Source organism: Carassius gibelio, chromosome A7, assembly GCF_023724105.1.
Source record: "Carassius gibelio isolate Cgi1373 ecotype wild population from Czech Republic chromosome A7, carGib1.2-hapl.c, whole genome shotgun sequence".
Taxonomy (NCBI): domain Eukaryota; kingdom Metazoa; phylum Chordata; class Actinopteri; order Cypriniformes; family Cyprinidae; genus Carassius; species Carassius gibelio.
The window spans coordinates 4,484,080-4,501,314 of record NC_068377.1 but is presented as its reverse complement, the minus strand read 5'-3'; the positions used below and the strand labels follow the sequence as shown (position 1 = coordinate 4,501,314).

The window sequence follows — 17,235 nt, the reverse complement described above, 5'->3', positions numbered from 1 at the left end:
TTTTATATACAACTACAAAAATATATGGATTCATGCAATCTAAAATGACCCGATATTAAATGCTTTTTATTAGGATAGACTGGCTATTGTAAAACTTTTTTTTAATAACAGAGAAATGCATTTACATCTAAGTAACTCTATTTGCTGACTATTTATGAATAATGACACTTGTTATTTTACCTACCTTATTTAACTGACAAGGAATCTACTACTAAAAGATGAGGAATAGGATTTTCTAAAAGAAATGTGAGAATAGTGAGAGGTGCAAAAAAAAAAAATGCTTGCAAATGATTGGAAAGATGGAAGTGAGAGAAGTACATGCAAAAGCAAACACACAGAACTGAAGACAGTCATTTTAATGACACTGTGTTACATTTTACAAATAGTGTACTATGAAGAAAACATCACACAAAGAAATGCACAAAGACAGCAAAAAAGAACAGAAGATTGCAGTCAAACTAAAAATGAACTTGTTGACTTCCTATTTCTGTTTATTTGATGTTCTTTCTAGTAGAACTGAAAAAAAAACCCTGAACGTTTATTTCTCCCTCAAAAAATAAACAAGAAATTAAACAAAGTCTACTTATTTTAATAAAACGTAAAAATGAGGAGCTCTCAAACTATGTATCAGCTGTTAAACATTAAAATATTGACACTATTCAACCTGCTTGAAGAAAAAAAAACCTCACATACTGAGTACATTCATTTCTTCTGTTGTGAAGAAAGTCTGAAACATTAATTACCATTTATAAATATAACTATGTTTTTTTTTTCCTCAGAAAGTGAGAGATGAACTTCACTACGTTAAATAGACACTGAAATACATTCTATCTCTGTGTTATACATGTAGTTTCTCCTTGCACCATTGGCTCTGCCAGAAATTGTTAATACACTGTTTACTTCTATATTCCAACTATCATTGGACAGTTTATATATTTATTACTGTCTGTACACTGAATGTATTATCATATACTTGCTGGTATGAAATTTGATACTCCATAAGTCCTTTGGAAGTCATGTTAAGCACATTTTAAATATGATTATATATCATTGGTTTGGTTTTAAGGATTATATCCTTAAGTGATATTGCAAATCAAGTTACTCAGTACAGTAGCCCTCATAACAGACCATTATGCCTCTCTATGTCACTTTTTCAAATATTTTGAAATATTGTCAAAATATTTCCCCCATAATTAACATTCGTTTCTCTTCTCAAACTCAATCAACACTGATTCCCTTTGACCAAAAGTTAGTCTACTCATAGCTTTAAAAAAATGTATTTGCATAAAGTACTTGGCAGAGAATTTTTCTGTAAAATGACCATGTGATGTAATTCTGAAATGTTTATGCCCTCTTCTGTTCTGTTCTGGCAGATTTTAAAATTCTGTTGTAACAGTATTTCTGTTTGGAAGTGTGTTTCTGCTCTATGTATGAGGTAACAACACTGAAGAAAAGAAAATCACTACAACATAACTATTTTTCAGGAGTGCTTGGCTTCCACACCTGGGCAGCACTTTTCTTGGCTGAAAATTTGGGCTTTGGAGCAGCAATAATACTGCCTCCTGAGGCAGAGTCAGCCCTTGCTGCTACTGGGTAAGATGGCACAACATAAGAACTAGGGGCTGGTTGGTAAACCAGTGCAGGTCCAGCTTGATATACTGCATTAGGAACTGACTGATAGGAGGGTGGGGAGGGCTGTTGGTATGGAGGGCTTGGTGCTTGTTGGTAGGGATTTAAAGGAGGTTGTTGGTAAGCTTGTTGGGGGTTGTATTCTTGTTGATATGGGACCTGTTGAGGATGTTGTTGATAATTATTTAAAGCAGGCTGATATGTATTAGGAGGTGCTTGGTGGTAAAGGCCATCAAGCATACTTGACTGACCAGCCATCCCGTAGGGTTGCTGGGCCTGTTGTGGCATAAAACCATAAGGGGGAGGATCTTGGTTATATGCTACTTGCTGGTTTTGATTTTGTGGACCTAGAGCTTGGGCTTGAATTTGGGCTTGGGCCTGAGCTTGGGCTTGAATTTGGGCTTGGGCCTGAGCTTCAGCTACTTTTTGAGCAGCAAGCTTTTCAGCTGCCTCCTTTTCTGCAGCAAGTTTCTCTGCTGCTGGGCCATAGGTAAAAAGGGAAGAATTCAGCTGATAGGGCTGATGCTTCATGACATCAAGAACATGAAGAGGTTTTGGGGCAGGTTTTTGCTTGTCTTTGTTTTTGTTCTTGTTTGCTGTTGAAGGGCTAGAAGGGGTAGGCTGCTTGATAGCACCTGGTGGATATGACGGTGAATGAATTGGATTATATGCCAATGGTGGGGGAGCCCTGCAATTGGGTGAATATTTCCAGGAATGTGGCAAAGAAGGAGAAGGGGAAGATGGTCTTGCCTTATTCGACTGCACTGTGGTAGAATCCACAATGTACTTCTCCATTCTGGATTGCCTCTTGGCGAACAGTTCAGCTCCTTTCCCTCTCAAGGCTGGCATCTCAAATGCTGAACCAAAACCAGAGGGTGACATAGTGCTACTTGTTGGAACAGGAGACGGTGCTTTTGTTCCAGTGGTATATGAATTCATTCGTCGTGGAGGAGTGGGCTGAGAGGTCTGAGTTGGACTCCATGGCTTGATTGGTTGGGGAGGCAACTTCTGGTTTTCATTTTCAGGAATGCTGCCAACTGAACTCTGCTGGTGTTGGGGTGCCCAGGCATTTAAAGCTGGTTGAGACTGAGATTGTGGTGGTGCCCAATGGCTCACAGGTGGCTGTGCTGCCTGCTGTTGAGGTTTCGGTGCCCATGGAGGATGTGCCTGAGGCTGAGTTGGTGGGAGGGGCTGAGTCCAAGGTGGCTGAGTTTGATTCTGTACAGGTGTCCAAGAGTTCATCACTTGTTGAGTATCTTGTTGGGTAACAGGTTCTTGTCCCCACTGTAGATGTGGTTGGGACTGGGCTGGCATTGGTGTCCAATGATTCATGGGTTGCTGCACTGGTGGTGAGGGGTGAGGTGGTGGTTGAGTCTGCTGAGCCCATGGAGGCTGTGCTTGAATTGGACTCTGTGGCTGAGTCCATGTATTTGCAGATGGCCGTATTGGTTCTTGCTGTTTGGCCTGTGAACCCGGGGGCTGTGACTGCCTCTGAGGTTGAGCCCAAGAAGGCTGTGGCTGTTGCTGAGGGGGGGATGTCCAATGTGGCATGAACTGGGATTGTTGGATCTGTTGTTTTTGGGTCCAGGCTGGATGTTCCTGGGCTTGATTTTGTTGCCAAACATTGATAGATGGTTGTGCTGGCTCATGTGGTAGAGCCAATGGAGCTTGTGGGGTTGGCTGATTTGGACTTGGTGCCCAAGAATTGATTTGGGGCTGAGGCTGTGGTTGATGTTTGGATGGGGGTGAAATTTGAGGCTGTGTTACCCAAGGCTGGGATTGTGTTTTAGAAGGCACTTGCAATTGTACATCTGGAGAACCTTGAGACTGTGTCGACCACTGTGGCTGTGTTTGAGACGGGTGGGATGGGACTTGCAATTGGACCTCATTTGGACTCCAAGTACTTACTAGAATCTGCTGATGATGCTGAGCTGGAGCTGGATCCCATGATCTAACAGATGGATCTGACTGTGTAACAGGTGGTGCCACAGGAAGAGCAGAATTCATTTGCAACTGGGGTTGTTTCTGATTCCAGGTTTCTGGTTGCTGGTTCAGCTTCATTTGAGATTCTGGTTGTTTCCAGGAATTATCTGGATGAAGCTGTTCAGGACTGTGTGAAACATCATGGGATTCAGGGGCCAATGTAGGCTCTTGTTCAGACAATACTGGGGCCCCCATTTCACGTGCAGGGGCAGGAGCAGCATCAGCCTCTCTGACTGGAGCTTCTGCAGGTGCCGGGACAATGGGTTGGTCAATACTTTCTTGTTGAATTGACCATGGGGGAGAAGCAGGGTTAATGTGAGGTTTAGGAGCAACTGGTGGTGGAGATTTGTGTTTCATCTTAGGAGACTGAAGAAAGTTGCAAGCTTCAGCACCTAAACTTAAATAATCTTCTTCTGGACAAGACTCAAATCCTGCCTTCTTGCCATTCTTGTTAAGAAGATTCAGAAGAGCAGGATTAGGTGAAACCTTGGGGGACTCCTTGAAAGTGAACATAGGTTTATTGGCACTCCTCCTCTTTGTATCTTGCAAGATACCAGTCTTGATAGCAGGTACAGATATACGCTCATCACGGGAAGCAATCTGTTCACCTTGTCCCAATGTATACCCAGGCTGTTCTTGATTATCTGCACTTGATTGGCAGGAAAATGGAGCAGCCACTCTATTCTCAACTGAAAATGGTTTGGCAATCCTGTTTGTGACTAATGGCTGCATTTCGTTCTGCATTTGCTGATCAAACATGCCATTCATATGATGCGAATACTGTTGCGCTTGCTGTTGTTGGCAGTTTTGTTTCTGATTGTATGATTGCATGTGCTGGTAAATATTTTGTTGCTGGTAGTCTTGTTGTTGTTGGTACTGATGTTGCTGTTGCTGGTATTGTAGCTGCTGCTGGTAGTCTTGATACTGCTGCTGCTGTTGATAGTACTGTTCTTGGTACTGATGATATTGTTGTTGCTGTTGCTTTTGTGATGATAAGCTGTGGTGTAGATTTACATCAATGTAATTCTGGTTCTCTTGTGCATTCATGTAAGTGTGATCCTCTGTGTGTTGGTATGCTTTATGTGTCTCAGTCTCCTGCACTGCTTCAACAGGGATCCCCTTACGTCTCATCTCTTCATGTTCTTCTACTATTTCATCCATGCGCTGTTTGCGCTGGGCAAACATGAGGGCTCCTTTCCCCTTGGTATCAGGTAGTGCTTCCATATTCTGCTGCTTGTCAAGCTTGCGCTCTATCTCAAGTAATCCAGTATCCCAATCAAACCTTACAATGCTTTTCTGACTTGAGGCATTGGTAAAGAAATCCTCATCAGTTTCTGTTTCACTTGTGGCTAGAACAGTGAACTCAACAGCTTGCTCCTCTTTGTCGTCTTCGTCGTCCTTATAATTTGGCTCGTCCTCACCAGTACCGTAGCTTACAAGTGTATACTTCTTGGCCCTCTGTCTATGCTTCTTAAACATCAACACCCCCTTGTTATTAGGGTTGGGGGCAGGAGCTGACAGCAGGAGAGCAATGCGCTTGCATTTAGACTTGGCTTCTTTCACCTGCTTCTCTGAAAGGCTCTCACTGCGCCGGACCCCTAAGAATGAGAAAATTAGAAGTTTAGGTCACAGGTAAAGAGTGAGGGGGGTGAGGTCATAAAAATGGGGTATTGCACATGGTTGGTCCTGGTGGCCTAAATCACTGAACTGTGTATGTGGCATATAAATAGCACTGTTATGTGAGCAGCCAATAAGTCATTTAATTATGAGAGGACTTGAACTGTGAAAATACATGTATTAACTAAGAACCCTGCGGCTAACTAATGTTAAACCAAATGGTTATACACTGTATTCATTGCAGATTATGTCAATTAAAATGCATGACAATGTGTATCAACAAATATTTTAAGAGAGTCATGACTTGTCCGCTAATAAAATGGTAGCTCCTAGGTTTAACTGGAGTTAAATGTAATTTACAAATCCCTTGACCCACATTACTATCAATGGCCCAATAAGTCATTATCCAAGCAGAGATTTGAGAACACCATCACCAATTAACTTAACCTCTGATCCATGTATAACATCCAGACATTAACATAAGCCAGTTACAGCTGTGAATGTGTCTAGAGCATGTTACTAAGGTTGAGCCAATAGCAGACAGCAGAGAAAAAAGAGGGAGTAAAAATAGCCCTGGGGCACTGTGTGGGCTTGCTTGTGGCAGAGTACTAATACAAGCCCATATGTGTAGCCCCAAAAGCTGAAAAAAATAAATAAAACACCCTACCCTATTCCAGTCGATATTCGTAGAAGTACTGTAAAAGCCCCATATTCCCACCAGGCACCTGCGTCAGTCCTTTCAAAATAGGTTTGGCTAAAACTCAAGAGAGAATAAAGACATTCCACATTTCTGATTCTTGTCTTTCCACTCTCAAGGTGGAGACAACCATAGATGAGTACTCCTTCCTTTTCAGTGCTGCTAAGATGGACAATTTTAAAGGATCGGGTAACAGGCCAGAGTCACACATGCTGATGTCTGTCAAATGGCACTTCTGCAAGCATCATTAGCATGCCCATGTTTTATTCTTAACTTTACCAGTCATGTCACCCTGTGAGCCCCCACTCTTTACTGCTATCTATCTATCTATCTATCTATCTATCTATCTATCTATCTATCTATCTATCTATCTATCTATCTATCTATCTATCTATCTATCTATCTATCTATCTATCTATCTATCTATCTATCTATCTATCTATCTATCTATCTATCTATCTATCTATCTAAAAACCATAATATACATTTGATTTTTAAAGTATTACTTAAAAATGTATTCATGCTTTTGCTCACAAATCATTAACAGTATACATAATACCGATCATATTACATGAATAGTGCATAACCTTTTCTGAACTATGACGTTACAAAATAGAAGTGCAAGCAATCCTCGGCTGACTTTGTCAGTTCACTAATGTTATATCTATAACTTGAGCTTTTAAAATGATAAGCTTTTGAAACTATAGCTATTCTTGCAAACAGATACCATATAACACTATAAGAATAAACACACTGAAAATCAGATGTTACTTACTGGCGTGCCTTGCCCGGTGCTTGCTGGGCTCGTTGACCTCCCTCTCCGAGTCGGAGTCCCACTCCTCTGAGGGAAGTCCAAAGGACACAGATGAGGAGGTGGGAGCTTCTTCAATGTGCCCTCCTTCTTCCCCAGCAGAATCCAACCGTTCAATGGCCTCTACCCCCTCCTTTCCTGAACTGCGTCCAGATAACTGCTTCACTGTCACCTCCACCTGTCCTGTCAAAGCAGGGGGTTTGCTAACCAACACACCCCGCTGACCAAGGGGTTGTCGGTCTCGTCGGGGTATGTAGAGGGGGTTACCTGAAGAAAATGCGGTGGTGCTATAGTTGACACTCTCATCCGTTTTTCTGTGATAGATGTCTCCCACAGCTCCATAAGCACTGCCCAATGCAGTACAGTTTGGCTCTTCCAGGGTGGACTTGGAGAGCGAGAGCTGCAATTCGACCACAGATCCGGGAGTTACATCCAAATGGGTGTCTCCACCACCCTGGGCATTGATGCCTGTACTTTTATTCCAAGAAGCAGGTATTTTAACTTGTGTCCGGACCAATCGAGTCCCCACAGGACACCCTCCATCGCTGTCTGTCTCCCCATAATATGCTTCATCCTGGTATTCAGAGGTGTATAGTTCCTGTGGCTCCTGAGGCCTGGATGGAGAAGGGATCCGAAAAGTGGTACTAACCATTTCAAAGCTCTCTTGAGGTGGACTACAGCATCTACAGAGAGGGGATCATAGTTAATCACATATTTAAAATCACACATTTGCAGTTAATCCACCCATTATAAACCTCAAGAGATCCTTATCAAGCAAATCATTTATTAGAAATAACAAAACTAACTTCATTTTCAGTTACCATTTCTGTGTATCACATATGTATCTAATTCATGTAAATGAATCTAGGTAAGATATTCTGTTTTTGATTTCATGAGTACATAGTGGGTGATTTGATACATGCTTGTTATTTCAAGGGTAAAGATAAAGAAGACATTTCATAAACCATAACAATGCAGACAGCTTTTAAATGTAATGCATGCATCAGAATGTATTGCATTTGGTCTAGAATGACAAAAGAGATGGGACTTAAATATTGCATTAAGATTTTATGCTTCTAGTTTGAAATGAAAAAGCTATTTCTTTTTTGACAAAAAAAACTAATGCACAAAGTAAAGTAAAGACGCAACCAGAGTGTACCAAGGAACATTTGTCCAAGCAATAAAAAATACCTTTTGACAAGCAGCTGTAGGCAGTCAGCTGAGGCCTCAATGAGATCAATAGCGTCTGAGAGACTGAGGTTTGAGCAAGGCTTTCCATTCACCGACACCAACTCATCATTCTCACACAATCCAGCCACGGCAGCAGGACTACCATCCTCTATCTATAAGATAGATAATAATCATGCATTTATTAGATATCATTGACCATACAAATAAGGATATGCATTGCAATGTATAAAATATAAAATGTACACAATGCATTTAGTAAAAGTATCATAGTAGCTCAAGGGGAAGGTTTTTTGTTTTTGCGAACATGTATAATACTGAACATGGATGAAAAAAGAACTATAAGCCCATCCTTGGTTCGTAGACAGTGTATCTTAATTTAGACCAAGTGTCTCTAATTTACGCATCACAACAGCTGCATGTCAAATGACTAAACAGTGCTCCTGGCCAAAGCAGGTCTATGAGCCATTAGCCTCGCAAACTGAAGCAGAGACACTTAGATTTAATATCAGCCATCTGTAACTTTGAGATCATCACAAATCAACTCAGCTTGAAGGTCAACTCATAAAGCAGAGCGATTGTTCGTCTAAGATTGCCTTGTAATTGTAGAGTCTCTCTGCTTGATTTAGCACATGGTATTATTGAAACGTATTATTGAAAGCTAGCAAGTCTTAATGTAGGATTCATGAAAGAAAGTAAGAAAGAATAATTCCGTCCTGAGATGACCTTGTTTATTTGGACAATTGCATTGCAAGCCATTCCCAAATATAATGGCAGCATTACAAGAACAAATCTATTTATGACCATCTGCCAGTGATAAATACCTTCACCTAAAATAAACTTCTTAAATCGCCAAAGATCATGAAACTACAGATGTCATGCCATGCCTTCTGAGGTCACATCTTAAACCGGAGCAATTTCAATCAGGAATTGTGAGATTAGTTCCTCAGTATCGCAGCTCACCAAATATGCACACGCATATGCACAAGCCAGACTGAAAATAATACATTTGCATGTTTTATTTGTTTTGACAACAGAAAAGACTGACCGAAACTTTACATACAATGATGATTATCTGTTGCAGATAGTGTACTTTGTGAATATCAAAAATGTGGGATAGTATGCTTTTTATGGATTTTCACAAAAACATGAAAACATACAGTTATGTTTTACTTTTTGTTAAATTGTTGATTCAGTTGAGTTAGTTTGGCATCAACTGCATTTAGGTGGTTTACTGTAAGCGATATCCGGAAACGGTAAGCTCAATTTGTCCCCAGCCCCTCTCCTAAATCTCAAGGAGATTTTGCTTTTCTAGTGCATGAAATCATATTCCAACCAAAAATTATGATGATTCATAAGCTCTCTTTGTCCGAATCCCACATAACTGGAACAAATTGCAAAAAAAAAAAACAACAAAAAAAAAACCTACTGTTTGACAAATCTGAGAAAAGGGACAATAATGTATCATGTAAATAAAGTTTATGCTACACCTCAAATGGTTAGGAAATTTACATTGATGTTCAATAGCATATTTAGTGCATTCTGTTTAATGACAGTAAACAGATGACAACATTATGATGTAAGCTTTAGTTAAAATCACCTTAGTCAAAACACATTACAAAAAACTCCGCACTTCCTATTAATCACCACTAAAGGGCAGTGTGCAATGAATAAAAGACAGCCCATTCAAATACATTAAAATGATACTGAGATGAAAAATAAACTACAGTACTAAATACAGTATCTGAGACTCACAAACCTTTCATGATGAGTATTAATGATGTGCAGAAAGTTTCTACTAAATATTTAGATGGAGAGAGGAGAAGATTCTTCACGAACACACAGCTGGCCGTCTGTAGCTTTACAACACATCATGGTGTAAATATTGTACACAGCACACACTGATATTTCCTATTTAAATTCATTAACAATGTGGCCAAAATACAGCTCCTCAATCTATTATGCTGCACATTAACAATCCTTAAAAATAGCGAAGCCTTATAAAGCCACTGGCATGACGCCCAGTTTAAAGGTCAATGTTCTTTAATTGAATAAAAGAGTGGAGCTGTGGGATTATTATGAATCTGTAGAGGAGATGGAGAACAGCTCTGGTCACCGTATAAGGGCTTTCAGAGGAAAGAAGCCTATATAATCGCTGCTCAGATGGACAAGTAACAGCAGATCTGAACACAAACCTCATCCAAAAAAGGAGAGGAAAGAACAATCTAGCAATCGTGCTTGTGACCACAGTTTCAACTTCAGGGGTGACAACAAACAGGACATTTTCTTTTGAATGCAGATTCCAATATCCACTCTTTGATGTTTTCTCCAATTTTGGATGAAGTTTTTCTGCGTAAAATAATTTATGCTTTTGTTTTTAACAGTGCATAGATGAATAGCAGTACATGTAGTAGATAAAAAGGCATACATCATATAAATACTGAATATTATATATTTTAGTTTATGTAAAGATACAATAGAAATGTAGCTTCACCTTTTATGGTATTTGGCTAAATAAATACTGTAGATCTAGATCATACTGTTTATGAGAAGACACTGTATAAATTAAAAATGTGCACTTGGTCTCCTGTATATAAGTGTACTTAATAGTATTAAATGTTCACTTGTAGTGTACTTCAAATCTAAAAAAAAGTACATTTAGTAGAACACTTTTACCATATTTCAAAGCTAATAGAATATTAATGATGAAATGACACATAAAGACTTCAGTTCTACTTAAAGGGATATTTCACCCCCCCCCCCCACACAAAAAAATATATATATATAAATTTAACTTTTTTACTCTCTCTCATGTTGTTCCAAACCTGTATGAGTTTCTTTCTTATGTTGAAAAAAAGGTGATTATTTGATGAATGTTGGTAATCCAACAGTTGCTGGTAGCCATTGACTTATAGTATGGAAGATAAAAATACTATACAAGTCAACGGGGACCAACAACTGGTAGGTTTTTTGCTTTTGTGCGCAACAGAAAAAAAGTAAATAATTACAATATTTTCATTGTTGGGCGTACTATCACTTTGAGTGGGTCAAAAAAATTTTTTTCTAAAAGGTTCAGTTAATTGCATATATTATACATTTGCATGTGTTTTAGTATGTTATTGAACACATCAAAATAAGTGCAATCCTTTAAAGATTAACAAAAATTCAAAGATAAAAAAAACTAGATTTAATGATAATTGGAATTTTTACATTATAAATGTGTATTTAGTGGATTAAGAAACAGTTGTGAAAGTGTAGTTAAGTATACTTAAGTTACCTTTTATTTCATTAAGATTATGATATCTGCAAGTAAAGTTTTTTTATATACTTTGAAGGCATGAAGTACACCAAAAGTGCATTTAAGTGCAATTAAGTGCATTTCACAAGGGACACATTTTATGTCATCTGACAATATATATATATATATATTAGGTTTTCAGCATAAGGAGATTTCCAAAGTGAGGAAATTCTTTTTAATAACACTGCATACATTGTGATACAGAAGAATGAACTTGAACAAAAATAAAATAAAATAAGTTCTTAAAAGTGGGAAGGGCAAGTGCAAATATTGCAGAAAACCTTGAAAAATAAGTTTTGAATAACTGCTGCTTCAAAGAAACCATAAGCATTCGTTATTCAACACTTTTGTTCAACATCTTTTGTTTGAAAGCGATGCTGATTGTGTTTTAGGGCATTTGTTACTTGGATGTTGAAATTACACATTATTTGGCACAAAAAAGTAAATTTTAAATGTTACTTTTCTGAAGAGAAAGTCAAAAGCACAATTAGTTTTGTTCCCATAACCACACTGTAAAGTAAATGCAGCGTGCTGGAAAGTTCTCTCGGCTACTTCTGTCTCCTACAGCTTAAAGCAATTATCTTTCAGTGTTTCCAAAAGACATTTCAGGTAAATTGAACCATGGTGGTCTACAGACTGTCATGTTCCCATAGTTAAATCCACATTAGCCGTAAAGGGTGGACTTTCACATACTTATGCTGGGTGAGTTGGTTAGCAGTGTACCACAGCGCACAGGAGTGAATCCAACTGTAGTGTTCATAGCTAAATGACTTAAGTTCAAACATAACTCTTTACTACAGTTTACTGGATGCCGTCCATAGGTCTGACGGTTCATTATGAAAATGTTTTTGTACGTGCATGTTCAAAGGAGACTGTAGCAATCTGTATTTTTAATGAACTCGCATTGGTCTCTTTGTATTTGCCAAAAGATCCATGATGTGCTCTTCTTGTATGACAGAATATAAAAACAGACCATTAGAAAACTAAAGACTTTTACCATTAAAACACAATGCAGCAGATTTATACAGTATAAGATATATGATATATTAACATAATACAGATAAACTAATGCAGAATAACCGTTGTGAAAAAGTTACGTGTTTATTAGAACTGAATTTGCACTTGCTCTTGAAATCTTAAAAGTGTATATTAAAAAAATATATATACTGTATCTATCTATCTATATATATATATATATATATATGTGTGTGTGTGTGTGTGTGTGTGTGTGTGTATTTGCAGATAATGTAATACACTTTCAAGACTATGATTCTTAACATACTTAAGTAGACTTAAAAAGTACAGTTTGTAATAATGTTACATTAGTAGTTTTATTTTAAAGTACATTTTGTTTTAATAAAGTTTTGTAGTGTTTTAAAGAAGTAGACTTATTTTAATGTGTTAGCTAGCATACTAAAGCAAAAGTTAAGTTAAGTGTATTTAACATTATTACAAATGTGCGATTGCAAATACATTTGTACATACAACGTTTCTATAGAAACAACATTGAAGTATATATTAGTTTAGAATAAATGCTTATAAGTTTATTCAACAGTACACTTTATATTTCAAATACAATAGAATTAAGACATTATAAAGATGTACTTCAGTCCTACTTAAATGGTTAAAACGTCATGTTCAGCTAATTAAATCTAATATGCATTTAAACAAAAATGGATTTCAATTAAATTAGAATTAACATGCACTTAAATCTTTTAAAATCTGTTATTTCCATAATAAGTACCATTTTTAAGTACTGAACACCATCACACTGAACAGCTGTTAACCATGAACAGTATTTCTCAGCTTCATGCCATATGTTGTTTTTAGGCATGTTTCTCTGCTGAGTTTGCTCTTAGATGAGTCAGGTAAAAGTTATGTCTTCTGGAGGACTTAGAAGAGCACGGGGTCGCTCCACACACATAGAAGCACGCATCTGTGAGAACTGTTATATTGTCAGCTAAAGCGCTCTTGTGACAGCGCAGGCAAATATTTGATCACTCAGCTAAAAGTGTGAGCTCGCATATGTCTCATGAAAACATAGAGTCAGAAATGATAAACATCTGAAAAAGAAAATGATCTCAGCACAATAGCAGAAACAATCTATATATATATATATATATATATATATATATATATATATATATATATATATATATATAAAACATTGCTATCAGGATTAAAATTACACTGGATTAATATTAATTAGGTTATTATTACAGGAATAATTCACCCAAAAATAACAATTTATAAACCCTCAGGCCATCCAAGGTGTAGATGAGTCTGTTTCTTCATCAGAACAGTTTTGGAGAAATTTAGCTTTGCATCACTTGCTCACCAGTGGATCCTCTGCAGTGAATGGGTGCCGTCAGAATGAGAGTCCAAACAGCTGATAAAAACATCACTATAATCCACAAATAATCCCAATGCTGTTTCACAACCAATTCGTACGTATTTTACGAGGTGGCTTATTCGTACGATTTTGTACGACCCCACTGATGGTTAGGTTTAGGGGCGGGGTTAGGTGTAGGTCATTCGTACAAATTCATACGTAAAATACGTACGATTTGGCAACAGTCGTATGAATTTGTTCGAGTGTGGTCGTACGAATTCGTACGAATAAGCCACCTTGTGAAAAATTTACGAATTGCCGTGAGATCGGGTTGGTAATCCACACCACTCCAGTCCATCAGTTATTATGTTATGAAAAACTGTGATCCATCAAAATGTTTTAACTTCAAATCATTTATTCAGATTAAAATTCAAGTCCATATTGCCCATAATATTCTTTCTCCAGTGAAAAAGTTTGTCTCATCTGAATCAGGAGAGAAATATGCACAGATCAAGCACTGTTTACAAGTCCAAAACAGTTTGTTCGAGACAACAGAGGTTTAACTTTTTCACTGTAGGAAGCGTTTTTATGTATTATTATGGACTCTATTTTGTCCAGAAGTGACGGTTTAAAATTAAAAGCATCTTAATGATGGATTTGTTCTTTGTTAAACACACAGCTTTTCACCTCCCAGGATGTTAACTGTTTGACTGGAGTGGCGTGGATTTTTGTGATGTTTTTATCAGCTGTTTGGACTCTCATTCTGACGGCACCCATTCACTGCAGAGCATCCACTGGTGAGCAAGTGATGTAAAGCTACATTTCTCCAAATCTAAAAAAAAAAAAAAAAAACACTCATCTGGATAAGCTGAAGGGGAGTACATTTTCAGTAGATTTTCAGTTTTGGTTGAACTTTAATGTTAATGAAAATAATATTCATTATTTATAATTCTGCTGTTGCAGTTCAATTACAGTGTTTTTCTGAAGCCTACAGTATATACTGTGTGTCCCCTACTGGTCAACAGTGGAATATCAGTTTTCCTGAAAGTGATAGATAAGCATGATTTATTAAAACAAGGACCATATTAATCAAATTAGCAGAAAATAAAATATACACAAACACCAACAGAGCTTTATTCATCAGAGCTGAATTTTAGAGTGCATCTGTTTAGAAGTTATTTAGAAGCATCCATGCTCAAAGCTGAGCGTTACAAGGACTGAAACCATGCTAAATGGCTTTTAATGTTTTACTGAATTGTAAAATATGACTATATTTTGAACATTTTCTGAAGCTACAAATAAATGAGGTTTTCAGTTGAAAAATAAATGATTACTTACTTACCTGGGTAAACAACACTGATCATCCAATATGCCCACTGGGTGACTTCAGATGACGTCTAGTCTGTTATTGTTATTTTTTGGTCAGTTGTACTGACAAGTAACTATATAATTACCATACATATTAACCAGGGCATTACTTTTGGTGTGCTCCACATTATCAGTTACACTTCTGGACTCAAAGTTGTAAAAGCAACCTGTATAACACTCTGTAATCTATTTCTATTTTATGTGAAGAGGTACACTGTAGAAAAAAATAATATATATATATATATATATATATATATATATATATATATTTGACGGTAGCCATTGACTTTATACTTTAGTATATGGAAGTCAGTAAAACTCATACAGGTTTAAAACCATAACTTCAGGGTGAGTAAATGAAGGCAGAACTGAATTTTTGGGTGAACTGTACCTTTAAAAAAAATTGAATTTAAATTTAAACTGCACAGTCCAAATGAATGGAAATTTTTTATGCAATTAAAATGCATAATATTAAATATTAGGCCTAAATTGTTGGTGTGAGTAACTGAGTGTAGTCAAAACAATATGGGTTTTTAAAAATCTTAATGTTTTCTCTGTTTGAAAGTGATTTATTTCACCACTGAGCATGGAAAAATATATAGAAAACTCTCACTAAATTCTGAATCACAGTTGTGCTAATATTCAGTACAACAGCACTCCCGCTAGCATTATATTGCTTAAACATTTTGCCCTCTGTTTAAATATCGTATTTCATAGCCTTGACGAACTTTTAAACTAGCTGTTACATAAACAAAGCATTTAAGTATAATCACGTCTCCATGGGGTCAGAGGTTGTGCTGATTTTTTTCATATAAATCATTATGAATACAACTTGAAACATTCAAAATATTCACATGTTCTAAGTTGACACTCACACAATTTGCTGAAGAAGTTTTACTAATTCGCACATTATCACTAAATCAATGTTTCCTAATAATTCCAGCTGCTGGAAACGAACGGTTTAGTTTCTTGATATCTATGGGAGGGATGACAGATTGCATGAACTTGGCCAGCAAACTTTGTTAGCTTTGCTGTGACCATATAAGGACCCTTGCTCAAGTCTGAGACAAGCAGAGCCTACGCAGCACAGATCTGCCTGTTAAATTCAGCTAAAGAAAAACAAGTTTGCCAGTGAACATTTATCAAAACAACAGGCCGATTTGAACTCTGCGGGTGGCCCCTAAGATATGTTGTCATTATGCAAGAATCCAACTCAACTCAACATTACACAAATGTCCGGCAAAGGCAGTTCATCCTAATTGTTTTGTGCTATTTAACTCTACAAGAGAACTGCATTTATATAAAACCTTAAGTTTTGACAATATATAGGCCCAGCTTTGTGGTTACAATCACCATGCACACGCAAACTAAAATGTATATTAAACCCTCTTCTATCCAAGAACAAAACTTTCACGATGCATAAATGTAACATACAGTAAATTTGACAAAACTGGCTGAAAAGAGCCAAATAAAGCTGCTTGTTTTATTTGATGCAAGCTGGTGTAAATCTGATGAATCAGTTGGCGTTCTAATCTGGCCAGTAAAAAAAAAAAAAAGCCAAAACCCCAACTAAAGACCAGAAAACCAGCAGGGTCTTAGTGTTTCATTATAAAAGAACAGATGGATATGCATCATCATCACTAGGTACACTGCCGTCCTACTATAAACTGTGTTATTATTAAATCCCCATCATCCTGATAGTAGCCTGTAGTCTCACCTCAAGCACCTGGATTGGTTGTTGAGGGTCTTGAGCGCTCTGGCTGAGTCTGAATCCCCAGGGTGCCCCGCCGCGCAGCGTTACGCACATGAACTCGCCCGTGCCCATCCTCCTGCAGCTGTCCTCCAGTCTGAGAGGAGTCTGGCTTCTCCTGTGTGATATCTGAGGCTGCCTTCGGTGGGTGTAAAGCCAAAACAGCTGGAGTCCGGCCCTCTTTTTTCAGCGTCATTCTTGAGAGACCATCCTGAGGAGAGTGACTGTTCTTTACTGTTCTTTTACTCATGACGAAACAAAAATGCATTCAGAGTGATGAGAAGCTCCAGGACAAGGAATATCTCTTTGGAACCCTTGTGAAAAAGAAGTAAACTTTAACAAAAAAAAAAAAAAAAAAAAAGTAGGAATAATATAAGCTATGCTTAAGTAGCTAAATGTAATGTTAATTACAGTCAATTGCAATTCAAATATATTAATTTAAATTTATATGTGGGAACTTTCGAGTAGTACTTTTTTGAACCACTTAAGTAGGACTTATGTCAATTTTTTTGGGGTAATTTTATAATTACTTCCATTGTCTTTGAAATATGGTTAACGTACT

General features: G+C 37.4%; 1 protein-coding gene across 2 annotated transcripts; it reads right to left on the bottom strand.

Moving 5' to 3' along the window:
• Nucleotides 1–341: 341 nt before the first annotated feature.
• On the bottom strand, nt 342–16,786 carry LOC128016458 (synaptopodin-2). 2 transcript variants are annotated; one of them, XM_052600966.1, is made up of 4 exons: nt 16,641–16,786; nt 7,929–8,080; nt 6,702–7,420; nt 342–5,210 (listed from the first exon to the last, which is right to left on the bottom strand). In XM_052600966.1, the coding sequence occupies exons 1-4, from the start codon at nt 16,746–16,748 to the stop codon at nt 1,474–1,476; spliced, it is 4,716 nt and encodes a 1,571-aa protein (XP_052456926.1). In that variant the 5' UTR covers nt 16,749–16,786; the 3' UTR covers nt 342–1,473. The 2 variants fall into 2 exon arrangements, with proteins under 2 accessions (XP_052456926.1, XP_052456927.1); XM_052600967.1 differs by lacking the exon at nt 7,929–8,080 and having other exon boundaries at nt 16,641–16,779.
• Between the last annotated feature and the right edge of the window lie 449 nt (nt 16,787–17,235).

What these genes read in the sequence shown, in the direction of transcription:
- LOC128016458 (XM_052600966.1), bottom strand. Translation starts at nt 16,748, where the DNA reads ATGGGCACGGGCGAGTTCATGTGCGTAACGCTGCGCGGCGGGGCACCC. An exon ending in CTACAGCTGCTTGTCAAAAG is followed by an intron (nt 7,421 to 7,928) that starts GTATTTTTTATT and finishes CCCTCTCTGTAG; the next exon opens with ATGCTGTAGTCCACCTCAAG. An exon ending in GCACCGGGCAAGGCACGCCA is followed by an intron (nt 5,211 to 6,701) that starts GTAAGTAACATC and finishes TCTCATTCTTAG; the next exon opens with GGGTCCGGCGCAGTGAGAGC.